This window comes from Meles meles, chromosome 9 (genome assembly GCF_922984935.1).
Source record: "Meles meles chromosome 9, mMelMel3.1 paternal haplotype, whole genome shotgun sequence".
Lineage (NCBI taxonomy): Eukaryota > Metazoa > Chordata > Mammalia > Carnivora > Mustelidae > Meles > Meles meles.
The window spans coordinates 26,582,924-26,609,557 of NC_060074.1; the positions used below are offsets into that span (position 1 = coordinate 26,582,924).

The 26,634-nt window shown below is 46.2% G+C and overlaps 1 protein-coding gene across 3 annotated transcripts in view; it reads right to left on the reverse strand.

Annotated features, from left to right (window-relative positions):
• The window catches only part of MREG (melanoregulin), a 59,944-nt gene that overhangs the window by 3,310 nt on the left and 30,000 nt on the right, over positions 1–26,634 (reverse strand). For all 3 annotated transcript variants that reach the window (XR_006820327.1, XM_046019558.1, XM_046019556.1), the window contains exon 3: positions 1,189–1,279. Coding sequence is in view for 2 of the 3 variants with exons in the window: in XM_046019558.1 (XP_045875514.1) it covers positions 1,189–1,279 (91 nt within the window). In the remaining variant the exon portion in view is untranslated. The remainder of the gene's footprint in view (positions 1–1,188; positions 1,280–26,634) is intronic.

Here is a 26,634-nt window from a genome sequence, read left to right on the forward strand (position 1 = left end):
TTAAAAAAAAAAAAAAAGAAGGTACCCAGATGTGCACTCCAAACAAACGTCAGGAGCCAAGGCCCTGTTCCATGGGCTCCTTCCCAGGTCAGTGTGACTGTCAGGGTCTTTAAAGCTCTTTTGAGATTTCTTCTTGTCTAATTTTCTTCGTTAACTTTTCCCTCGGAGTTAAGTCTTAGATCCTCACCCACTGACAGCTTGCTATGCCCCCCGCCCTTTTTTGGCTCTGAACTCCTCCTCCTACTCCTTCCTCTTCCCCTACCTGCCTCTGCAGTTTGGGACCTGCAAAGTGGTTGTCTCCAGGCTTCTACTTCTCCAAGCCCACATTCCTTCCCCCGAGGCAATAGTCTTGTTAAAATTACTCACCCCAAAATATGAAAGACTCAGAGATTCACACCTGCCTGGAGTAACTCACTTTATAAAAGGAGACAATTAAGTCACAAGAGTGGTGAGTCAAGAGGGCAGGGGTCCATCCCATCCCACTGTAACCCAACGAAGCAATGGGGGCTGACGACAGCAACCTGTGAACAGGTATGAGGCCAAGGTGTCCTGTTCTCTTCCAAGGCAGAAGGACAGAGGACTTCGAACTCAATACATTCATGCTTTAAATACGAAAACAAGGTCATTTTTTAAGGTGAGGGGAAATGTTTACTGTATCATGACTCTAGCCGACTTAAGAAAAACCAACACCCAATGTCTTTTCTGTTGCCACAGGTGTATGTCCCAACTTGGAAGGTTTCCCAGCTTTGAGTCCTTCCGAGAGTCCACACTGAGTTTTGCTCTCTCTCATACAAACAACGTTTCTTTCTACCTGCCTCATCTTCAAGCGCCTCCTAACTGGCCAATCATGCTCATCTAATTCAATCCATGATGTACACCGCCAGAAACATCCAGTGGTAGTGCCCGGGTGCTTCCCCTGCCTGGGATACTCCGCACCAAGCACAGATGGGAGTAGCACATGGCCAAGTATGTCCTCCAGACATAGGCTTGTAGGAACAGAAATATCAGATGTTTATGCTGGAGGATACAAGGAGGACAGTATTGGGACCGTAACCGGTACACAACAGCTCCAATCAGTCAGCTGCTGATGTGTCTTCTGGCCTTTGATACAAAACTCGCAAAAGAAAGGGAAGAGGAATGACCACCCCTGGCTATCTGTACCATTCCCCCAATCACTCTCAGACTCACCTAAATCCTCTAAGATGTGTTTCCATCTATTTCTCACTTCCCTCCGGATCTGCCGCAGGGTGTAGATATCGTAGTTGAGTTTTTGCCACTCCTGAAGGAAAATAAAAACACGGTTTTACTTTTACCCCTCAGCTTTCACTGCTCTCTAATGCCCAAACGGACCCTGAGTGAAACAGGTGGGTCTCCTCTTCACCAGGCTTCAAAACCCTTCTGAAAGGAGAGGAGGGCACGCGTGAGAAGGCGTCAGCAGGAATCTGTCAGCTCCCATCTCCAGGGCCTCAGCCTGGAGCAGGCGATGTTCCCTAAACTCTTCCCATCCCGGTGTCTCAGCCTCAATGTTCTTGTCTGTGAAGTGGGGGGTGATGAAAGGGATGACTACATTCCAGACAGTTATAAAGATTAAAGGTGTAGAATGGCACATACCCACATTCAGTGAGCCCCTACTAAAACCCATGTATGACCAAAGCCATTTTACCCCTGAAGAAACTGAGGCCCAAAGACATTAACTGGGGCATCCAATACCATCTTGGATGGCATCCAATTCCATCCAATACCAGCTAATTGGTACCAGAATTGGTATTTGCATCCAGGTCTGACTCCAAAGTTCATGAGAAATATGGCACATGCCAAGAATTTATCTCTTCCTTTGTTATCAGAGATCAGTAGACCTGGGAATCCCAAGTTTCTGGATTCCCGGCCAAGGTCTTCTTCGCCATATCTCAGCATTGTTCTCTTTTGCTTCAGTAAGATTCGCACAATAAGGCAAATCTTTTCAGGCAGAACTGTTTTCAGAACTGCTGAAAAGCTATCATCCTCAAAACTCCAATCTTATGGGTAGTAGGGCCATTACATTGGTCTCCAAACAGAAACTGAATCTTTCAGGAGCATCAGAATCTTTATTAAGCTAAGTGTTTCTTTTAAATATCATGGGCATTTTTTGTTAAGGAGACTTATCTATACAGAACAGTCATTTTATAGAGTATACTTCTTCTTTTTAGCAAAAACATTAGCCACACAACTGTTCTAATGCACAGCTTCAAAGAACATCGTTCTTAATACTCAATTTAAGACTCAAGTGTGTGATATTCTGACTCCTCTAAGGGCAAATGTTTCGGGGATGACACTCATTTCCCACAGTTCCTGTCGAGCCCGACCTTGCTTGTTGCTAACCAACTCTCATGACTGGCTAAGAGAAATCCATTTAACTGCCATTCACAAATATTTATAGATACGACTTTGAAAAGAAAAAGCAGTGAAATAAAAGGAGTTGTGTTACAACTACATTTTAGATCTCGTATTGAAGGACAGGCCATCAAAAAGGCATTGATTTCAGCCATTTTTTTAGAAGCCAGTAAGTGGGGGAATTTGAGGACACTCTCCTGGTCTTCTGTAGGGCTTTTGTTTGTTTGTTTGTGTTTTTTGTTTGTTTACTTTTTGGACCAAAGGCATGTGTGTACATGTGTGGGCACGAATGTGTGGTGACTGGGGTCTGGGATAAAGCCTGTGCCCTGGAAGAAAGCAAAGTCAACTGAGTCATCTTGGAAATACGCAACCCTGACCCATCTTGAGCATCATGTTCAGGGCGTGATATATATAGTCCGCTACAAAGTGTGTAAATTGGGGGAAAACCTCCAGTATTGTTGTTCTCGTTGGATGGGCCTTATTGTACCACATTGACCATTCAGTGTAGAGCATTCTAGAAAAGAACATGGCTGCTGGAGCCATCCTGCCTGGGTCTGGGTCCCGGCTCCATTATTTCCTGGAGCCTGGCTTTGGGCAAGTTCATAACTGTGTTTCATGGCCTCACGTGCGGCATGGGGACACTGTATTACTGACCTCATGGGCTTATTCTGAGGAGCACGGGTGTTCGTACAAGTCCTGAAAGGGACGTGTGATGCCCATTCTCCTCCAGTCAGGGTGGACACGGTTAAGAATAGTCCTCCAAGACTCCGGATGAGGACTTAGGGCAGCATCTCATTTAGGAAGACCTCCACAAGAAAAAGTGCTCAGCTCTTAGCATCAGGTACGGTTTTATACTTTTCCTGAGAACTGTTTCACCGTTCTGGACACTGAATTTTATAAGTGACCAGTTTCCACTAAGTGAAAATACAGAGTCCTTTCACAGAAAGTTGATAGGGTTTCATAAGCATTTTTTTTTAAGATTTTATTTATTTGACAAAGAGAGATCACAAGTAGACAGAGAGGCAGGCAGAGAGAGAGAGAGGGAAGCAGGCTCCCCGCCGAACAGAGAGCCCGATGTGGGACTCGATCCCAAGACCCTGAGATCCTGACCCGAGCCGAAGGCAGTGGCTTAACCCACTGAGCCACCCAGGCGCCCCTCATAAGCATTTTTGAATGCCCAGAATTTCATGCTCCTTTCTATGTCTTTATTCATGCTTTTTCTCTCTCATCTTCTGGTTTGTACTCTCTCATTGTCTTTTCATGAGTGTTGCTTTGGTCCTTTTGGCTAAAAAGAAGACTGTAATTAAACAAAATATTAGACAGGGCAGTGTTGCGCTGATTCTCAATAAAGCGAGCCCCTCTTAAATGGAAAGTGATGGGGCTTTCAGAAATACTTGATTGGAGAAACCTACACAATCAAAATATCCGCAGATACCTTCTGTCTTCGCACAACCTTAAATTATGTAACTAACCACTAGGTGGCGTCATTAACTTGTGATTCAAGGTCTCTGAGCCACAGTCCTGGGCCCCAGAACTTGTCTGCTCAGCTCAAAGTAGCCAAATCCTATCCTTTCAGAGACCCAGCCTCACTGGGTCATCCAAGTTGAAGACTTTTTTTTTTTTTTAATTTTCCTCCTCTTGCTGCCCATCTATCAGCTCTTTTGCTATTCCTAAATTCCAACACTGCGTGTCATACAAATTCATTCTGTTTCAGTATCTGTTACTCTGATAAAAGCATTTGATGGAGAAGCGACACCATGACATTAAAAAAATCTGCTAAGGACGGATCTCCAGCACCCCCCTCCAACCCTCACCAATGAAGCATCGACCGACTTGTGCATGGGAAGTGTTTGTTAAAATTAATGGACTGAAGCCATGTACTTCCTATATCTGGATTATTACTGTCATCTTTTGACAGAATGGTCATGGGTAATCGCATATGAAAGGATCTGGAAGTTTTGTGGAAAATTTAAAAGCTCTAAAACCAGTAGAAGTGTGGGTAGGGTTTTAACTAAGAATTGGTTTTGGATAAAATGAATGAGGAGGAGAATTTGAATTTGTCTTTAACATATGACCCCAACGAACGGCATCTGAATGCAACAAATGAGAAATGGTGACGGATAGAATCTTACCCACGGCTAAACAAACTACCTCACCTATTCCCTGCTACTGGAGAAAATCAAGTCTTGCAATGTCCTACAATTTTTAAGTTGTCACACTTTGTTTTTAGACAAATAATTTTTAAAATAAAGACTGGGGGTGCCTGGGTGGCTCAGTCAGTTGACTGTCCAGCTCTTGGTTCCAGCTCAGATCATGATCTTGGGGTCCTGCGATTGAGCCCCACATTGGGCTCTGTGCTCTGCCCAGAGTCTACTTGGGATTCTCTCTCCCTCTTCCTCTGCCCCTCGCCCCCCTCTAAAATATATAAATAAATTTTTAAAAAATAACAAAGACCAATTAAATACCCTTCATAAGTGAGTTGAAATTCCAACCCACTAGACATCAAAAGTTGAAGTCTTACTTTTTAAAACAATCTTTTGTTTGTCTTTTGCTAAAACCTGATGTAATACATTGCGGCTTGTCATGATACAATGGCCTGAAACAGTAAGTCAATTAGCAAAGGTGTAATAAAAGAAATAATGCAGAGGGGCGGCTGGGTGGCTGCTAGTTAAGCATCTAATTCTTGATTTCGGCTCAGGTCATAACCTCAGGGTTGTGAGAGGGAGCCCCACGTTGGGGGGAGTTCCACTCAGCATGGAGTCTGTTCGAGATTCTCTGTCTCCCTCTCCCTCTGCCCCTCCCTCCCCACTCTCTCTCTTTCTCTGAAAAAAAAAAAAAGAAAGAAAGAAAGAAAGAAAAGAAAAATGAAAGAGTGCAGATTTGATTGCATAAGACACTAGGGAGCCAAATCCAAGTGAAAGACATGTGACTGAAAGTGTGTTACTGAAGGCACGTAGACCGGATTCTTGAGGTGTTTCTCCTCTCTGGTTGTTGGCCCACAAGATTCAAGCCGGGTAAGAAGGCTGAGGCAATGCAAAGACAGGCAGAGCAGAGGGCTGTACTGCTGTGAGGCTGTGGATGAATGGGACTGTTAAAAAAGTTCTTCACATTTCTTGCTAAAAAAGGCAATGTCTGCATTTAGAGAAATGGACTCAAACAAGAGGCTACATATATTTTAAGTCATCTTAAGCTCTTAGAAACAATTTCAAAAGCAATCAGCTTATCTTTAAGTTATAAAAATGATACGATCACACAGAAGTAAAAACCCAGGGGCGCCTGGGTGGCTCAGTGGGTTAAAGCCTCTGCTTTTGGCTCAGGTCCTTCGGCTCAGGTCGTGATCCCAGGGTCCTGGGATCGAGCCCCGCATCAGGCTCTCTGCTCAGAAGGAAGCCTGCTTCCCTCTCTCTCTCTGCCTACTTGTGATCTCTGTCTGTCAAATAAATAAATAAAATCTTTTAAAAAAATAAAAAATAAAAAGAAGTAAAAACCCAAAGAGAACAGAAGGGTCTAAAATGAAAATGAAAAGTTTGCTTTCCCACCTTCTTTTTCTTGCCTTATTCCTTAGTAGTACATTTGAACATTTCTTTGTCCTCATTCCCCCCACCCCTGCTTTCTTGTTTTCCTTCCTCTTCCTCTGGTAGCTACTTCCATAACTCCAAATATCAGGCTCACATTCCCAATTTCTCACGTATTAACTTGAAACTTTCTTTGTACGGTCTGCCACAAAGAATAATTTAGTTCTTCTGTCTGTCTCTCTCTATCTCTCTTTCTCCCTCTCTGTCTCTGTTTCTCTCATTGCCAGGGAGACAGGAAAAGTGGGGAAACAGATTGCCAACAGTATTTGGACAATCATGATCTTGCCACTGGGGCTGGCACCTTGCTGCTCCCCACAAAAGCCAGGTTCTGCTAGTGAGGAGGAAAGGTGTGATACGGACACCAGGGCAGCAAATATGTATGCAACAAAAATATCTGCCTCAGACACATACTTGATGTCTGCTTCCCTGACATCTATCTTCCCTATCAATCTGCCACCTTTACTCAGATTTTCCTTTGGAGAACAGTTACATTCCCAGCTCTAAAAGTTGGTGCCAGCTGACTTAAGCTAATGCACTTGACTTTGGCTGTATATTAGAATCATGCAGGGAGCTTCTAAAATACCAGTGCACGAGACCCATCTCCCAGGCTGATGAAATCAGAATCCTTTGAAGGGGTGCCAGGTTTGAAATCCAATAACTCACATCAGTAAGCACACCCCCACTGGGTAAGAGATGGACACCTCACCCAGCTCAGCGAAGGAGATGTAGCTAAAACTGCGAGGATTTCCAGAGCGACCAAGGGAGATGTTCTCCCTTCTCCTGCACAATGCAGCGAGAGGGTAAAAAACCTAGAACTAACTAGAACTGCTCCCATCACCATGACTACCCTGAGAAGAGTCAGCCTAAGGAAGAAGTCAACCCTCAGAGGAGGACAAAGGTGAAAGCAGCACAGAGAGAGAGAGAGAGAGAGAGAGCCTAAGGACATTCCCATCTCGGGATCTTATCTCATCTGAAGTCAGTCCTACTTCTGGAACTCTCTGTCGTCCAAGACAATTCCACTTAGGTTGAGACAATGGGAGTTATTTCTCTGGTCCTTGCATCCGAAAGATTCATGTTACAAAGTGCGCTCACAGAGTACATAAACAAAAAGGAAACTATAACTACCATACAAAATATTAGTCTCATGCTTTCCTACCTCTTGCTCCTGGGGGAAAACTTTCAGCATACAGACTTACTTGGCTGGGTGACGTTATGGGTTACAGAGAAGGGGGTGTTAATGGCTCGATCTTTCTGTCCCTAAGTGACTCAGACGATGACACAGATACAACAGCATTACTTTTCTGGGTCCAGGGACTGCTTTACAGTGCCTCCCCTGAATTCTGTCCATCAGAGCGAGCTGCTCACTCGGGCAAGACTGTACTTATAACAGGAGAGCGGCTGTGGCTTATATCTCATCGGCTACTTTCTTCCAAAGATCTGATGGAGAGGGGTCCAGCTACCACTGACTTAACCACTCAAATCCCTTATTTACAAACACACGTAGAATCTTTCTGGCTGGATCTAATGAGCAGTTCAAGCTGACTTTTGATTCATAATAACTTTGAGTCAAGACCTATTCACCATTTGAAACCCAAGCAATAGGATACCCTGGTTTTTGTCTTTCTTGGATGGTCAAAAACCATTTTCAGAAGAAGCAGCTGCTCATATCCAGGCTTAAATCTGCTTCATTGTCTTCACTCCATATCCCAAGATCAGACTATCACCAACTGAACTTTAAGAAATGGTCCTTATTGTATTTGATCTGCAAGAGAGTCTTTCCCAAAGTTTGCATGAGTTAATATTACTTCCTTCATGCTCAACATGCCAGCTCAATTCTGTCAAGCCAGAATTCAAACCTAATTCCAAAGTCCACACACACTTAATTTAAAAAAAGGAAATAGAAAAGAATGACTAGTTATTGTTACTACCTCAACACAGCTTCCTTTTTCTTGCATATTTATTGTTTGCTTATTTAACTTAGGGAATACGATCATATGATCCACAATCCAAAAATAAAGGCCTTGTCTCCCACTCGTCAGGGTATAAACAAGGAATGTTATCAGCTTCTCCTGCACCCTTCCATTTTCCCCCATAAATGGTGGCATACTATATCCTGCACTTTTCACTTAATAGGTTTTAGCAATCGTTCTGTATCAGAATATGAAGTTCCAGATCCTTCTTTAACGTGACTTTCTTTCTCATCTGGTGTAGACAGACACAAAATTATAATAAGCATATATATTTGGGGGCGCCTGGCTGGATCAGTTGGTAGAGCATGTAAGTCTTGATCTTGGGGCTATATGAGCCCCACATTAAGTATAGAAATTACTTAAAAATAGAATTCTTAAAGGGCTGCCTAGGTCGTTCAGTCAGTTAATCATCTGAATTCGGCTCAAGTTATGATCTCAGGGGTCCTGGGATTGAGCCCCTCGTTGGGTTTTGCTCTCTGTGGAGAATCTGCTTGTCCTTCTCTCTCTCTCCTTCTGCCCCTCTCCCCACTCATGCTCTCTCTCTCTCTCAAATAAATAAAATCTTTTAAAAAAAATCTTTTAAAAATGTTTATACATTTGTTTTATAGAAAATGGTCCCCTAAAATTACAATATATTCCTAAATGTGCCTTAAAAGTAAAAAATGCCTTAAGATCTTTTGCTTCATCTTTTTGGCAGAGGTTACTCATCTGCCTTTGGCTCAGGTCATGATCTCGGGTCCTGGGATCAAGTCCCACATCGCACTCCCTGCTCAGTGGGGAGTCTCCCTTTCCCCTCCACTCGTGTGCTCACTCGCTCTCTCTCTCTCTCGCTCTCTCAAGCGAATAAATAAAACCTTTAAAAAAAAAAAAGGCCTTTTGCTTCCCCATCATTCTTTCTAGCATCACCATTAAAAATGATTAAGGACTCCCATGTGTCATGCACCACAGATTTCCCTTCGGGAATTTCCACTTCAATGCAACACTGACACGCCGGCTCTAACAATATTGCCTTGTACAAAAGTTAAACATCTACATCAGGAAATGGCCCAGTGAATGGGACCCCAATACTTTTCCTTGAAAGTGACAGCTTCTTGCTAAAATGAATCCTCTGAACACTGCTAACTGCCATCTCTTTCTTTGTATCTTTGCCCGTTTACATCATCTCATGTTATCTTCTACTTACAACGAAGAGAGATTCTCCAAAGGACAGAAAAATCATACGGACTGCATCTCTAGCATTCCTTCATTTTGTCTGTGGGGGGAAATACCAGATAAGCCAGACAGAGACTGGTAGTGTGGGGGGGCGCATATCTGCCAACAGATTCCCTCACATTTGCTTCTCACAGAGAAGTGTGAGACGGGTGACGCAGACGAGGGTCGTTTTGCAACCACTGAAGGGTACTCAGAACTGCTGATATCATCAGTCTGGAGAAAGGTTTCCAGTAATGCAGGACAGGGCTCGGTGTGGGGGCCTCGTCATTGTTTTTATCATTGAAATGTTCATGAAATCAAAGGCCACGGAGGTAGGAGAGGAAGCTAACACACAGCAGGAGAGAACCAAGAGTTGAAAATATGCAACAAATAAGGCCTAGGAAATAAAACCTACACACTGGAATTGATTAGGACTAAGTGGAGATATATCCTACTGTGAGGTTGAAACAGGGGACACAAGGGACCCGTTTATACAGCAGGTCCGATCCAAGACAGGTCTGGGGTTTGACTCAACTAAAAGCTCCAAATCTGCCCAAAATGGGGCATCTGGTCCGCATTTCTCTTGTGCCAAGCACAGGTCTGGGCTTCCCAAAATAAATAGCACGTGGAGCCGGCCCTAAAGACATGAGATCTAGCCCCCAAAACTAATGTATATTATACTGCCTTAATCATAAACATCTCTGCACTCTGCCCGGAACCCCTGGGGGAGCTGCCTAAAGAGGTATCTTGACCAACAGAGGCACCGCCAGAAGAGGGACAGAGACGAGACGAGATGTTTGGGTCACAGCAGCCTGGATGGGAGATCTGCAAACCACAGGGCTTTGGGAGTATGGTGAGGGCATCCTTCAAGCCTCAGCAGCTGCTGCGTGGAAGAAGGAGTCCTCTTCTTTTCTCCTCTCTACATACACTTAAAATATAGGACTAAGACTTACAGATAGAAAAACCCCCAAGGAGGAAGATCAGTGGGAGACAGAACTGTCTTTTCTAATGAAGTCTTTGTAAGATGATGAGCTCTTCATCACTGGACCTGGAAGGGATAATTTCTATTGGAAATATACCACCGTTGAGCCTCGAACAGCTTGGGTGTTAGGGTGCTGACCTCCTATAAAGTAAAAAATCCATGCATAACTTTTGATTCCCTCAAAACTGAACTACTGGGCACCTGGGTGGCTCAGCTGGTTAAGCATCTGTCCTTGGCTCAGGTCATGATCTCAGGGTCCTGGGATGGAGCCTGGCATCTGGCTCTCTGCTCAGCAGGGAGTCTGCTTCCCCTCTCCTCCCCGCTCATGCTCTCCATCACTATCTCTGTCTCTTTCTCTCAAACAAATAAATAAAATCTTTAAAATGATAATTGAGCTACTAATAGCCTCCTGTTGACTGGAAGATATAGTCGAGTAACACGTATTTTATATATTATGTGTATTATATTCTGTATTCTTATAATAAATTAAGCTAGAGAAAAGAAAGTATTATTAAAATAATATGGAGGGACACCTGGGTGGGTCAGTGGGTTAAAGCCCCTGACTTCGGCTCAAGTCATGATCCCAGGGTCCTGGGATGGAGCCCCGCATCTGGCTCTCTGCTCAGCAGGGAGCCTGCTTCCTCCTCTCTCTCGGCCTGCCTCTCTGCCTACTTGTGATCTCTGTCTGTCAAATAAATAAATTAAATTTAAAAAAGTAATATGGAAAAGAAAATAGGGCCAATGTATTTACAGTACTGTACTGTACTTATCAAAAAAATTCCTTGTGTAAGTGGACCTGTGTAGTCCAAACCCATGCTGTTCATAGGTCAACTGTATATAATTTTAAATGTCTAGAAATGTTATTTCTTTTTTTTAAGATTTTATTTATTTATTTGACAGAAAAAGAGAGAGCAGAAGCAAGGGGAATGGCAACAGAGGGAGAAGCAGGCTCCCTGCTGAGCAGGAAGCCCAATCCAGGGCTCCATCCCAGGACCTTGGGATCATGACCTGAGCTGAGGGCAGAAGCTTGGCCAACTGAGACATCCAGGTGTCCTCTAGAAATGTGATTTCTGTAGGATCTCTCAATATAATGTATTTTTCCTATGTCAGCTGACAAAATCCAAAAGGATCTCAAGGCATTTACAAAAAAGAAGAGATAGGTAGATAGATAGAGATAATAAGTATACAGCACTTACTTCTTCCCAGGCTCTGCTCTAAGCCCTTTACATGTATTTACTTCGGTAATTCCCATAACATGTGTGACTCTGGGAGATGGATAGGATTATCCCATCTCAAGAATGAGGAACCTGAGACAACTTGCCCAGGTGCGCACTAGTAAGTGAGACCTGGGACTTCACATCCAGCAGCCTGACTATGGGGCCAATGCACAGTGCCACTGTCCACACCACCTTCTAAAACAGGAAGAAGGGATGGGTTGGCAGGTGCGAAGGGAGGAAAGGAAAGGGAGGAAGAGCCCAGAAGAACAGCTGATCAGAGAAGAAACAAACCTGAAGCCAGAACAGCTGTGCCCAAGGAGGAACCAAGAAAACATAAAACATAACTGTAAGTCTCGGGAGAGACATTTTCTAGAGACAAAGTATTCCCAGGATGCTACCAAACCCAGCAACATCCTTCTCAAGGGCTGGCTTGCTGGGAAGTTGTGTTCCAGTCCCTCCTTTGGGGACCTCAGAGCAGGCAGAAAGGAACTCGACCCCTCCCACTGGCCTCAACCCTTTCTTCCCCACAGTCCCCCCTGTCCACCTCCTCCCCCTGTCCTCTGTGAGGACAGCCACATGGGCAAAACCATTCCCTCCAAGGCGCAGGGTGTTGGGTGGTGAGGGTGGCCCAACCTGCAAAGATCTGAGATTCTGAGGACCATGGAGAAAAGGTCAATATTTGGCCTGAACTGTGCTTGTCTGCAACAGAGAACCGTGAAACTCCCCATAATTTTCTGAAACTATGCTTCAGGCTCCAAGACTGAGTTAAAAAAAAAACAAAAAAAAAAACCAAAAAAAACCCTGGGTTTCCTTAGACTTTCCGAGAGGTCCTTCCTCTGCTCCCCTCCCTTGCTGCCCTACCTCTCATTCCAAAAGGAAGCCAGCCACATGAAGCTCCCATCCTTGGAAAAGTCCCTGGGGAGTTTGCAGCCCTCTGCCACACTTGCAAGATTACGGGGTTACCCGACACCTTCATGCAGAACCCCGGCCAGGTCCTCCCCAGAGCACACGGGACAGCCACCCCCGGTGAGGGCACTCACTCACGTGATGGGCTTCCTCCTCCCAGACCTCACCAGTGGGCAGCTCTCATATGCCACATTCAAGAAAAAGGGTTTTGGAAGGAATTAGCTCATACTTCATAAAAGGACAGCTGGGTCACTCACTGATGCAAGCAGCCGTGGTCCCCCTTCTCTAGCCCACTCTCCAGGCCCCCTTCACTGCCCAGGCTTCCCTGGGGAGCTTCCACCTGCTGCTGTCCCTTCCTCACCGTCCCCCGCCAATTCACCAGTCCCTGGCAGTCAGCCCCCCTTCAGAGCTGTTACCCCAGACAGTGCTAAATTGCCTTCCCCACCTTCTCAGCTCACTGGTGACCAGTCAGGGGCGGCTCCACATCCCTTCCAAAGGCCTTGGCCAACCTAAAGCATGGATTCCTGATGGCCATCCCCTTCTAACGTGCCTCTCTGGGTTTCTGTGGGAAAGGGAAGAAAGAAGGGTCTCTGTGCAGAGCCCACTGGGTACAGGACACGATGACTCTTCACCCGCCTCCATCCCGACAGTGCCTGGCGTAGAAAGGTCCAGTCTCTCCCTCAGAGTGAGCAGCAGCAGGTCTGAGATTTGGGCTCAGCTCCCTCTCCAGGGCACCCTCTCACTGACCTCCCTCCCCCTCTCGCTTTCTTGGCAGCTCCTGCTTCCTCCTTTGCCTCTTCCTCTCCCACAACTCTGCCCGGCCTCTGCCTTGGGCCTTCCCATCTCCATCTGCCCAGACGATCCCCACCCCCCCAACAATGCCTCAACCTCTCCCATGGTCCCTACTTCTCTGTCGGTCACCCCCGATCTCCTCCTGACCCCACGCCTCTGCTGACGGTCTCCATGGCCCCTTCCCTCTGGCTGTCTCCACGGGGCAGGGCTGCTGCCAGGCCATGCTACAGAACCAGTGAGACCCAGAACCACGCTACAGAACCAGCCTTGGCCGAGGCAGCAACCACCCTCCTGCACCCCCAGCTTGGTTCCCTGCTGCCCGCTCCCCTCAGCCCTGCTCCCCCGGATGCAAACCAGTCGTCTGCTCCCGCGACCTGCTCTCTGCCACACTACTGCCACCGCCCCAGCCTTGATGGGCCTGAACAGCTGCAGAAACTGGTCCCTCTGCTTCCTTCCAGAAGCCAGTGTCTCCCAACCCGCTGTCTTCCTAAAGCTGAGGCTGGCTCATTTCTCCACTCAAACACTTAGGTTGTGCTGCGGGCGCTTACTGAATAAAGCTGCAATTCCAAGCCGGCTCGCCGTGCGCTGACTCTCCAGGCTCGATCCACCACACCCCGCCCCACGAGTGTGCACCTGCTGCGGGACCTCCAGTCTGTTCTCCCATGTGCCTTGCACCTCCGTGCCTTGCACCACGTTCACACACCTCTGTGTTCGAGAGCCGTCTAAATCCTATTCACTCGTCAAGGCTCGGCTCAAATGCCACCGCCTTCAGACACCTTCACCTTTCCTACCGATTGCAAGTAACTGCTTTTTCTTTCGAAATTCCTCAGCCCCTATATGAAAACTGTTGTAGAGCTGTTTACTGTACAGACATTGGAACACAGGTATTCATAATGTCTCCTTCGCTGCTAGACCGTAGGATCCTTGGGTACAAGAACCTGGATTTGGGGCACGTGCGTGGCTCAGTGGGTTAAAGCCTCTGCCTTCGGCTCAGGTCATGATCCCAGGGTCCTGGGATCGAGTCCCACATCGGGCTCTCTGCTCTGCAGGGAGCCTGCTTCCTCCTCTCTCTCTCTGCCTGCCTCTCTGCCTACTTGTGATCTCTGTCAAATAAATAAATAAAATCTTTATAAAAAAAAAAGAACCTGGATTCACCCACGTCTTACACAATCCTCTGTGCACAGCGGTGCCCGCCTTGTGGGTTCACTTAATTCAAATAAATATGACAAGTCACATAAAGGCTGCATTCTGCCGGTGATTCAGTGCCTCTTTTGATCTAGAAACTGGCACTAAATCTCATCAGAAAAAGTCATTTGGGCTCTAATCCATGGCCTTTGTGGACATGGCTGGTTTGTGTGATCAAGATATTTTGATTTCCGTGTTTTGGGGAAACGATGAATTTGAGAAAGGTGAAATTAAACAAAATAATCCATTCTCCTCTAGCACTCTGTACCTGATCAAGCATTTGACATTTCAGAAGTTCTTTTTGCATGTGTCTCTTTAAGTAATAAGAGATGCTGAGGCCGGTCTGTGTGGCAGGTGCCGTCCCAGGCACAAAATCCAGTGTGATAGTTTCGTAGAGCCCTTTCTAGAGACATGTGTGAAGTGAGGCTCTGACAGTTTAAATAACCCAGCTGAGATCTCACAGCTGTTAGCAGGAGAACCTAAAATTTTTTTTTTAATTTTATTTATTTATTTGTCAGAGAGAGAGAGACAGAGAGAGAGAGATCACAAGTAGGCAGAAAGGTAGGCAGAGGCAGAGGGAGAAGCAGGCTCCCTGCCGAGCAAGGAGCCTGATATGGGGCTTGATCCCAGGATGCTGGGATCATGACCTGAGCCGAAGGCAGCCACTTAACCAACTGAGCCACTCAGGCGTCCCAGGAGAACCTAAAATTTAAACGCAAATCTGTCTGACTCCATAACCCATGCTCCTCCTGGTATCCTAAGCTGCCCCTCAACTGGGCCCAAATTTAGCCCATTCTGTTGTCCTTCCCTGTCACCAGCATGGAAACTGGGACACAAGGAGAGAAATGGAACACAACGTGCAGGGACATTCCAAAAGCAGCTTCTGGCACGGCCACTCGGGTCCAGAACAGGGACAGGCCTTCTCCTCTGTTCTCCAGCTACCCCTTGTTGACTCGATCCTCACTGCCCAGCAGTGGGAGGACAGACCAGGCAACCAGATTCCAGTGCGAGCGGCAGGCTGGGGAGAGTGGGCCAGGAAAGGAGGCCACACTCCATTATGCAGAGAAGCCTCCTTTAAACACAGCTGGTTCCGAACAGTGTCAAGTGCGCTGACCCAGGAGGGGCATCCTCTTTCAAGGCTATAAAAGCCTGTTTTCTCTATCCGCCAGATACGGTGTGGAAGTGGGAAAGACAGGATTGTATTTCACTGTTCCTAGACAGCCAGGCCGCTCATCTAGCCCTCTGCCTCCCCCTCGCCCCAAATGGCACAGGATCAAATGACAGAGCTGAGAACCTTGGCGTGTGAAAGGATAAGCAGCAGGGAGATGGACCTTGGAGGAAGGGGCAGTGAGGAGTGGTGGCCAAGGGGGGCCCAGGGACCTGGCACTTAGGTCCTTGGGGGCTTCAGGGCTCGGAGGGCCCTCCAGATGCTCTAAGCAGGGGTTGGCTTTATCGCTTCTGCCTGGACAGCTCATCAGTTTGGAGCATCTGTTGGTGGCTAGCGTCTATGGAAAGGAGCCTTTCGGACGGGCAGGTCAGACTCCCACGCAGTTCTCTCTCTCCAACTTTGATCAGACCCACCTCTTCCGTGACATAAGAACAAACCCTGGGTTACAGATCTGTATCTGGGGCTCCTCCCCATGGACCTTCCAGAACTATCCACTTGCTCTTCCCCTGAATCCCAGGGAAAGCTGGGCCTGGTGGGGTTCATGATACCCCCAAGTCTAGGACCAGCCTGCTGGGCTGACCACCAGGCCCGGAGGCCACACTCCCAGATGTTCCAAGTCTTAAAAGATGGTAAAGTGAAACTTTCTGGAGCTCTGGCAGTTTGACTCTATGTACGCCTCGGAGCCTCAACCCCCTAATAGCATACGGGAGTCACAGCCTGCAGCGCCTTGGAGAGGCACCTCCTTACCCAGATTGCTTTTTTTTTTTTTTTAAGATTTATTTATTTATTTGACAGAGAGAGAGAACACAAGAGAGGGGGAGTGGGAGAGGAAGAAGCAGGCTTCCTGCTGAGCAGGGAGCCAGATGCGGGGCTCGATCCCAGAAACCCCGGGATCGTGACTTAAGTGGAAGGCAGAGGCTTAACGACTGAGCCACCCTGATTGCTTTAATGCAGTCCCACTGCCCTTTGCAATGCTCATGTGTTCTGACCTAGAACTACAGCTAGAATGTTGACCTAGAACAAATGAGATGTAAATGCCAAGCAAAGCCTTTCCAGTTCTCCTTGTTTATTTTCATTCCCCAGCTCTGCCAGGGTTCTGGAAACAGACTGCTTTGGAACCAGAGGCCCCTGACCTAATTCTTTATCTGGTTTTAACTAGATTAAGCCAAAGGATAGCTCCCAGCTCCTGCTGCCGAAGTCTGCCAGCAAGGCCATGGAACCAACTGGGCTTCTGAGCAATGAGATTTTAAATCAGTTCTGTCTAATTTGGGGGGTTCCAGCCCACTCCGGCTTCTGAGTTAGGAGAAGGGCCAGACTCAGGGTGTGATTTGGCAAACGCTGTCAATGGGAAGAATGGGGTTGGTGGGGGGGGGGGGGACTTGGAGTCTGCATGTGACATTGTTATTCCTAATCAACTAGCTGGAACCAGCCCAAAGTCCTGACAGCACAATTTGCTGCTGTCACCAAAAGCAAAGGATGATAAGACTACATTCCTGTTCATGGAGAGCAAAGGGGGACTTTAGTTTCCAGCAAGGTAGAAATGACTAATTCATTGACTTTAAGCATGTACCCACAAGGAAGGCTGTTGCGCCCAAGTACTGAGGCCAGTTTAGATTTAAGTATGGGTTGTTTGAATCCAGGATCTAGAAGACAACGGAGACCCAGCCAGCCTTCAGCGCCCAGCCCAGGCTGTCCAGTTCCTTCGCCAGAAGCCACACGCGGTGGGTCTGAATACAGAAACGCTCTAAGTATAAAAGACACACGGGATTCTAAAGACTTTACACCAAAGGGGAAAAAAGAAAAGAACATAAAATGCCTCATTAGAAGATTTATAGTGATTATATATTGAAATGATAATAATCTGAATATGCTGGGTTAAAATAAAGATATTATGAAATTCAATTTTACCTATTTATTTTTACTTTTTTTTTTTTTTAAGATTTTTTATTTATTTGACAGAGAGGAAGAGATCACAAGTAGGCAGAGAGAGAGGAGGAAGCAGGCTCCCTGCTGAGCAGAAAGCCCGATGCGGGACTCGATTGCGGGACTCAATCCCAGGACCCTGAGATCATGACCTGAGCCAAAGGCAGCGGCTTAACCACTAAGCCACTCAGGCGCCCCCTATTTTTACTTTTTTTAATGTGGCTAGTAGGAAATTTAGAATTACTTGGGGGGGACTTGCAGTATATTTTTATCAGACAGTGCTGATTTACATAATACTAAACCCAGTGGTTTAATTTCAAAATGTGGCAACATTATGGGGGTTAATGAGTCACTGCTCCTTTTATTGCTAGTGTGTCTTTCAGTTTACAAGCATGCTTTCACACCATAATCTCAGTACACGATACCTACACCCAGGTAAATGTTCCATTACTTCTAAAAGACCTTCAAGACAACAGAAATGTATATCATCTGACTGAATAAAAACCTAAAACTTCTCTTTTCAACTGTATTTATTTATTTATTTGGGAGAGAGCATAAGCGGGAGGAAGGGCAGAGGAAGAAGCAGGCTCCCTGCTGAGCAAGGAGCCCCATGTGGGACTCGAGCCCATGAACCCCAGGTGCCCCAACTTAAAACTTTTCCAGAAATAGGAAAGAAAATAATAATACAAAGGTAAGAAATATGCGGGGAGGAAAGTGTTTGATACAAATAATAGCAAGGGGTAAACATAGAAAAACCACACTTGTGAACAAGAGACATCAAGAGAGAATTCACAGAAGGATCAATTAGGAGATAACACCAGCTCTTCAAGAATTCTCAAGGAAACAATGAATGTTGTGTTGCTGTTGCTATCTAGCCAAATTACCTATGAGAAATAATAGACAATGAGAATCCTGGGCCGGGCAGGGTGTGAGGAAAGGGGATCCTTCACTACAATTGAGAGTTATAAAATTGGTGTCATTTTATTTTTTTCACAAACAGTGAAAACCATTGGGCAGTGTGTTTCAAGATATATAAAAATGGGTAAAATATTTACTCCAAGAATTCGAGTTACAAGTATCTATCCTAAGGAAGTATCTCAAATGCAAAAGATGTGAATGCAAAGAATATTCATGAAAGCACAAATTGGAAATGTAAAAAAGTGAAGACAAAAGACCTAAGATACATTAGTCATCAGTGTTAAGGCAGAATATTTATTTACTTATTATAATATATATGTATTTTTGAGACAATTATATATAATATATAGTACATATCTATAGGTGTGTACAGTATAAATTCCATATGTATGTATATACACACAATGTCTCAAAAATAACGAAGAAAAATGTATAATATAGTACACTAATATTTATCTCAGTGTAGAATTTTGTATAGATGATTTTTTTCTCCTATACTTTCCAAATTCTCCACAATGGTTATATACTTCTTTTATAATCAGAACAGAAACTTTAAAATACCTAAGAAGGATTATTTTTAACAAAAATAATTTTAAATTTTAAATTTAAGAATTTTGTTAAAAATTAATTTTAACAAAGCTTCCTTTGTTAATCCAAACTAATGTCTACTTACTTCAAAAATGAAGAAGTCTAGTTATGAGTACCATTATCATTTGAATTTACTTAGAAAAGTATTTACTCTGTTCTGGATGACAACTCATAGACCCTACTCAACTCATATGACTTCAATTAAGTCTGTTAAACTGAAAATCCTGTGGATAAATTTGTAAATACCTGTGTGTGTGTGTGTGTGTGTGTGTGTGTGTGTGTGTGTATTTAGCTGAAAACACTGTTGCCTCTGTGGGGCATTTACTCTGCATTCTGGGATCTATGCCAGCTTTGAAGAGGAGGGGTACAGAAAGTAGGCAGGCAGAGCTAGGACAAGGTTAGGTGTGGTAAAGGAGCCCCAGCAGAGCTGAGATTATCTGGGGATGGTGGGCTTTCGAGGGAGTCAGGTAGAAGCACAAGGGAGAGAAAGAAAGGGAAGAGAAATCTTAAGTTATAATTTGCTTTTTTTTAAACTAACAATCCCCCAAATCCAAAAATTTCTCACTTTTTTTTCAAGCCAGACACTTCTTATTGTAGTGGTGACTCTTTTTTTAAGGAGGATCCATGCCCAGTGTGGAGCCCGACATGGGGCTTGAACTCACAACCCTGCGATCAAGATCTGAGCTGAGATCAAGAGCTGCATACTTACCGACTGGGCCACCCAGGCACCCAGGTAGTGGTATCTTTTTGTAATTATTCTTCCTGCATACCTTATCACCAGGGACCCTACTAATAATTGTCCTTTCTGTATTTAAAACCTGTCAGCTTGTTCACTTCTGCCTGGCACTGAGTCTTGCCTGTCTTTTTCATCTTTGCCCTCCAGGAGGAAGGAGTTAAAGCAGCTGGTTTGTGACCTATTTATTCTTTCGTGTCTGTGTGTGTGTGTGTGTGTGTGTGTGTGTGTGTGTGTGTCTGTGTATGCATGCACGTGTGTGTGTTTGGGGGAGGGGTAAGCCCTATCAAGAAAAAGAAAAGAAGGGGTACCTGAGTGGCTCATTCATTTGGGCATCCAACTCTTGGCCTTGGATCTGGTCATGATCTCAGAGTCATGGGATCAAGCCTTGCATCAGGCTCTGCACTCAGCAGGGAGTCTGCTTTGCTACCCCTCCCTCTGCTCCTTTCCACCTTCCTCCAAATAAATAAATAAATCTTTAAAAAAAAGAAAGAAAAGGAGACTGGTGACCCTGGCAGGTGATCCAATCTAATTTCCTTATCAGCCGAATCTCCTGGTAACTAGAGGGATATCTCCTAGGAGGAAGAAACCTTGTCTACAGAATGCCTTTAACACGATGTCTCAGGACAAAGTGTTCCTTAGACTCAAGACACCCAAAATCTTTGGGGGTAGGGCTCCCTGGAGAATTTCACATATGCTACAAAATAATGAAGGGGCATCACACAGAGCCCTTTCACAATTCAAATGCTTTCCGCAATATGAGGTAACCTGGTGAACTTCATGTAGACTCATCTAGTATTCTGAGTCAGAGGTGTATATCTTGTGGAGGAAGAGCGTCCTAGGATGACATTCTCAAGGTCCCAGACCTCGCCCTGCTTCAGCTGAGCCTCTCCATGGCCTGCGTCTTTGATGCCGGCTGGGTAAGATCTGTGACCCATGTGACTCTGATTTGATGATCTGTGTTTGGCTCACTCCACCCTTCCCCCATCACTTGACTCCTAGTTCTCATTTCTCCATCTTTTTCTCTGTCCACTCTACACCTTCTCCAAGGTGAATTGCTATCCTTTTTAAGACACAGAGCTTTTTAAGACCAACCACTGCCCTGGTCCCACCATGCACATCTCCGGGATATTACAGCCCTGTGAACACAACATTCATATTGACCCCGGGACAAGAGGCAGAAGATGCTTGCTGCCTGGCTCACCTGCCAATGACAACATAGTTCCATTAACAGCCAGGAGTTAGTATTTAAATCCAAGCCTTATAAAATGTTTTTCCTTCCAATTCCAGTATCTCATTCGCTGCCTGCCTCTTACTCCCCTCCAAACTTCAGCTGAGCCTCCAGGGGCACTGGCTCCCCCACTCAAGTGTTTGGGGGTTACTCTGACCGAGCCTCAAGCATGACATAATGCCACAGCCTCGAGCCAAAATAATCACTTACACAGAAGCAGCCCCGTAATTGCCTGGATACTCACGGGTTAACACTTCTGTTTATAATTATCCCTTTACTGGTAACTATTATAGATAGTTACAGGATGACCCTTTGCCAAGCCGGTTAGGAGGCTGCCTTGTGAATCCTGAATTCTGCAGCCATTTCCAGTTTTTAAGACCTTTGCCTAGGCAGCATCTACTTGGTTCTTCATCAACACGGCAGGCTTTCATTAACTTAAACAAGTCCCTACCCCAACTCCTATGCATTGGAAATCCCAGAATGGGAGGGGAAAACGTGGTGAGGCATGAACCCACTGCACATTCAACATGTTTGGAAATTACAGTGTATTTTTTAAAATTTTGACTAATGTCACGTAATTGGTAATTTTGTAGTCATTCCCCCCCCCTCAAAAAATCAGTAAATGAGAAATGTTTTACACCCAAAAAACCAAAAAGACCAGAAGAGTCCCTTGGTTTCTAAAGAGGATCTCTTCTTCCAAAGGATGACAAAGTGAGGCAGGGGTGGGGGGAGTCACAGGACACCTTCTCCAACGGAGCTGGTTACGTGTCCTTCTGGTAGGAAAATCCACACAATCATTCGAGCAAGGACTACTGAGCAGCAAATCAAAGGCCAAGCGTGAATGGCCTCAAGACAGTTAGTAAATGTTTAAGGATTCATAAGACCTAAGGTCTCCATCACAACTCCTCAGCTTTGTGACTGACACGCTATGGCAGCCAAAGACAATACGCAAACAAATGGGCATGTTTGTGTTCCAATAAAACTGGACTTAGAAAAACCAAACACACAAACCTGGATTTGACCTGTGAGCCACAGTTTTTTGGAATATGGAGGAAAAGGTGGCCTAACAGAATGAAATCTACCTGTTCTCTTCTGGGAACTGTCCAAGCCCCATTCCAAGCACAGTGCATGTATCTCGCTCAAAGGACATGAGTAAAGTCTAGCTCCTTACAATGCAGGTGCCCAGGGGTGCAACACTTAATGTTTCTTGGGGTAAAAACCACATCACTGCTCCCTAGTTCACAGGCCTTTAAATATGAGGACTTTGAGATCATGTCCTCCATACCCCCCTCTGTCAGATGAAACAAACAAACAACAACAACAAAAAACCAGCCCAGAGAGATTGAATAGCCCGCCAAATGTCACAAAGCAAATCCGCAGTATAGTCAGGAACCAGTTAGTAGCGTTGAGCCTGAACCCCAGGAACCCTTTCTACAGCGCCATGCTCCCCCTTGTGCTCCGTGAAATAAGCACCTGGTGTCCTTTCTAACAACCTTTCCTTTTAACACCCTGCCAGAGCTCCAGGTGACAGAGTGAAGTAGATGACCTCCAAGCATGGCAGGAGAGTCTTTTTTCCAAAGGATCTCTCACGTAAACCCTAGTATGAAGCATGTTAAAGTAAGGATACCCTTTCCCTCCACCTGGTTGCCCTCAAAGCTCCCGGGGACCTTGAAGGCATCATAAAGTTCAAGGAAACCAAGTAAAGACCGAGTGAAGAGGAAAAGACCTTTGGATACAAGCACAGAAGAACCATGGAGTGAGTGTCCTGACAGGCAGATCAGATGTCATTTTATTTATCACCTGCTATCCTCGCCATGCCTCTAATTTCCAGGACTCTCTCCTCTCCTTTTGAGTCTTGCTCTGCTGCCCAGGGCCAAGCACAGCAGTGCCCCTCCCTCCCAACCTCCCCTCCATATCCTGCAATCTTAATCCTGGATCCCATTTCTTTGAAAAGATCATTTGTGCTGACCTATTAATGATATTGACATGTAAATTAACTTTTACTAAAACATACATAATTATCAGAATTCTGATAAGAATGTATTATTGCGGGGAGCCTGGATGGCTCAGTGGGTTAAAGCCTCTGCTTTCTGCTCAGTCATGATCTCAGGGTCCTGGGATCAAGGCCCACATCTGGCTCTCTGCTCAGCAGGGGGAGCCTGCTTCCTCCTCTCTCTCTGCCTGCTTCTCTGTGATATCCGTCTGTCAAATAAATAAATAAAATCTTTAAAAAAAAAAAAAAAGAAGAATGTATTATTGCTCCCAGATATCAGATTTGACTTTTAAAGGGGATTTTTAGAAGCTCAACAGTGTTTTTGAAATCATGTTGAGTGAGTTCTCCAAAGATGCAAGGGCAGGGGGCTGTGGGAGATGGGAAATCTTCTACCAGAGAGGTTTTAATGAGGTCAGTTTCCTGGTAGATTCACTGAGGGGGATGAGGGGAGAAGAGTTCCAACTTGATTTTAAAAAGAAGTTGAAAACCACAGACATCGCCAAAGCATTGGCCCAAGGTCAAGGTCTCAGTCATGATGCCTACACAGAAGCTATTCTTTGGGTAGTGGAGAACTGCGAGGCATCTGAAATTTGAATCCCTTACAAGGTAACAAGTCCTCCTGCCACAGTTTCACGAGTGGCATGAGACATGGCCAAAACACACCAGACTCTTGGGAGGAGACAAAGAACCCAGCAAGGGCGGTTCAGTACGTTTCATGGAGGGGCTCTAAGCTCCGATTCCAAAGCAGTAATGGGGGGAGGGGCGGTCAGATGATCTGCGCATGTGCAGTAGGCTACATTACACACTACCCACGGGAAAGGTACCCTGAACCCAGGGAACCTGCATCTTTTACAACGAAAAACAGGTCTGCGTGTTCTTTTCTCTGGAGAGAGAATTACCTACCTACACCTCCCAGGGCTGGTCACTATGTAAGCACCCTTGAAAAGATAGTCCAGAAAAACAGGCAGGCAGTGCCTTGGCTCCCAGAGATCAAGAGATCCGTGGGGGAGAGCCTGGGTGGCTCAGTCAGTTAAGCCTCTGCCTTGGGCTCAGGTCATGATCCCCAAGTCCTGGGGTCCAGTCCCACCTCAGCTCCCTGCTCCACGCTCAGCGGGAAGTCTGCTCATCCCTCTCCCTCTCCTTCTGCCCCTCCCTCTGCTCCCGCCCTCTCTCTCTCTCTCTCTCTCATAAATAAGTAAAAATTGAAAGAAAGAAAAAAAGAGATTCGTGTAGAATTCTCTCACATTTAAGGCCAGGTCTGTTCAAGATTCCAAGGAACATGAGCTTCCCAGAATGGGAATAACAGGGGCGAGAGGGAAGGAACAAACCTTGCACAGGAACAAATAAATAAGCATGTTTTACTTGTTTAGTTAGGAAGTGTTCCTCATTCCTCTTAGAACAAAATTCAAAATCCACCCCCCCGCCCCTCCACCCCTGCCTGCCACCCCATGGCCCAGTGTGCATTCCTGCTCTGGTCCTCACTGGCTTCCCAGCGCCATACCTCAAGAGCCCCTTCCCTGCCTCCCCCTGCTGCGGCCCCACAGGCCTCACTGTCCTTGGCAGCTACCACCCTTCTTGCTGCCTGGACCTTCGCACCTCCACCACCCCCTCTGCCTGGCACATTCTTCACAAAGCTCAACGCCCTCCCCTCCTTCAGGCCTCCATTCCCAGCCCAGTTCCCAGCCCAGAGTCACTTTCTGTCTCTTCAGATTGTCTCATTTTTCTTTGAAGTGCTCGTCACAAGCTACTTGGTATGTATCCGTCATCAGTCTTCCTTATGCCCCCGAGGGCAGGCACTTTGTTTATGGCTATGGCCACAGAGGCTACGTCTGTCCACCAAGAGAAACAACAATTTATAATCCTGTCAGTGGTCTGCCTATCTTTATGGGTTGAAGGGCACACGCCACCAAATTCCCTGCATTGGAGTCCAAAGCCCCAGCACCTCAGGCTGTGACCGTATTTGGAGATGGTGAGGAGGGTAACCAAGTTAAAAATGAAGGTATTAGGTGGGCCCTGTCCCTACAAGAAGGGACATTTGCCAGGATTTTGAAAAACAACAATGTCAACTGCTGTCCACTCTTGGAGGCAGAAGTTCCATAGAAAATCATCCTTCTGGGTACCTGGGTGGCTCAGTGGGTTAAAGCCTCTGCCTTCGGCTCAGGTCATGATCCCAGGGTCCTGGGATCGAGCCCCACATCGGGCTCTCTGCTCCACAGGGAGCCTGCTTCCTCCTCTCTCTCTGCCTGCCTCTCTGCCTACTTGTGGTTTCTCTCTGTCAAATAAAAAAATAAAAAAATAAAATATCATCCTTCTGAAATAGGTCATTCAGTATGTACCCTCTCCAGTTTTCATGTGCCCAAAGGTGTTTTCTATTAAATGTCACTTTAAAACAGGTAAGAAGATTGGGGCTCCTGGGTGTCTCAGTCATTAAGCGTCTGCCTTTGGCTCAGGTCATGATCCCGGGGTGCTGGGATTGAGTCCTGTATCAGGCTCCTTGTGCAGGGGGGAGCTTGTTTTTCCCTTTTCCTCTGCCAGTCTCTCTCTCTCTGTCTCTAAAATAAGTAACATCTTTTAAAAATAAATTAACATAACTAAATAAAACAGGTAAAAGTAGAAATACTATGTCATGGAATAAAATGTTAAGGTGAAGAGTAAGGTATCTGTAAAAAGCTTTTTCAAACACTTGGCAGTCAAAGGCCAGGGTACAGCTGGGCCTGAGCCAGTTCCTCCAGAGGACCAGAACCCAGCCTGTGTCAGCTGAGACCTTTACATAACAGCAAGCACAGGCGGCCAGGGAGTGTGTTCTGAGCAAGCGAAAGGAATGAAATGTGGACGAAACCTGCAGAGGTCTGCTTGCTTCCCCTCCTGGGCAAGGGCTTGCACAGCCCTGCTCTAGGTGTCCAGTGGCTGCAGAGTCAGAAGGGATGGGAAGCAGGAGAAAAAAGAGAAGCAAAAACCTTTCAAAACGAGGGCGCAGGAACAGGTGGAGCAAGTGGGATGAAGGACAGTCAGTGTTTGAACATCAGCCCGGGATCTGGCAGCCGGATAGGAGATCGTTTCTCAAATGCCCTGCCTTACCCAACACCGATCAGATGGCAAAGATGACCGGGCACCCCCAGTTAGCTACCCGGGTTCTTGTGCAACTCAGAGCTGTGCTCCATGCTGCCTGCTGCCTGCCGCCTCACGCCAGCGTTCACCCCGTCCCAAGTCAGCCCCTGAGCCCCACAAAATCCTCTGGGACAAGCAGCCATCTGGTTCCTCTGGTGCCTTGGCCTCCACCCAGGGATCCTGCATCCCAAGCTTTGGCAGCGTTTCCAAGGTGGCGAGGCTGCTCCAAGCCCAGTTCAGGAAAGATTGGAAACCACAGTGACCATGTGCATGGACGGCCAGGAAGCCCCACAAATAGCATTTAGCGGAGCAGACCTCTCCGCTCAGAACCCCTCTCTTCTCCTTCATTTTCACCAGTTGGGATGCATTTGCGTTCCCATGTTCTCCTTTCAAATCATTCCCACGCTTCACCTGAATTCCTCTGGTTTTCTCCTAATACCCGCTTCTCTTTAACTTCTGGCTGAGCAGAGCCTACGTGGGATAAATGGATGTTTAACTGGGTAGAAAGAAGGGAGAAAAAAACGTTAGGAATGGGATACTCAGTGGGGGAGAGCCAGGCCTGGAGAGGAGCCAACGCCAGGGGGCACGGCCAGAGGATGACCCGAGGTGAACCTGGAGAGGTCCCCAGAAGTGAAGAGGGGCCCAGAGCGCAGGGAAGCATTCGGCAGGTGAAGGCTGCCCTTCTGGCTGGCCGCGAATGCCCCCACTTCATCCTCACTCGTTATGCAACCCATTCCAAACTCTGGCCTGAAGAGACGTACTACGGTGACTTCCCATTAGGAAA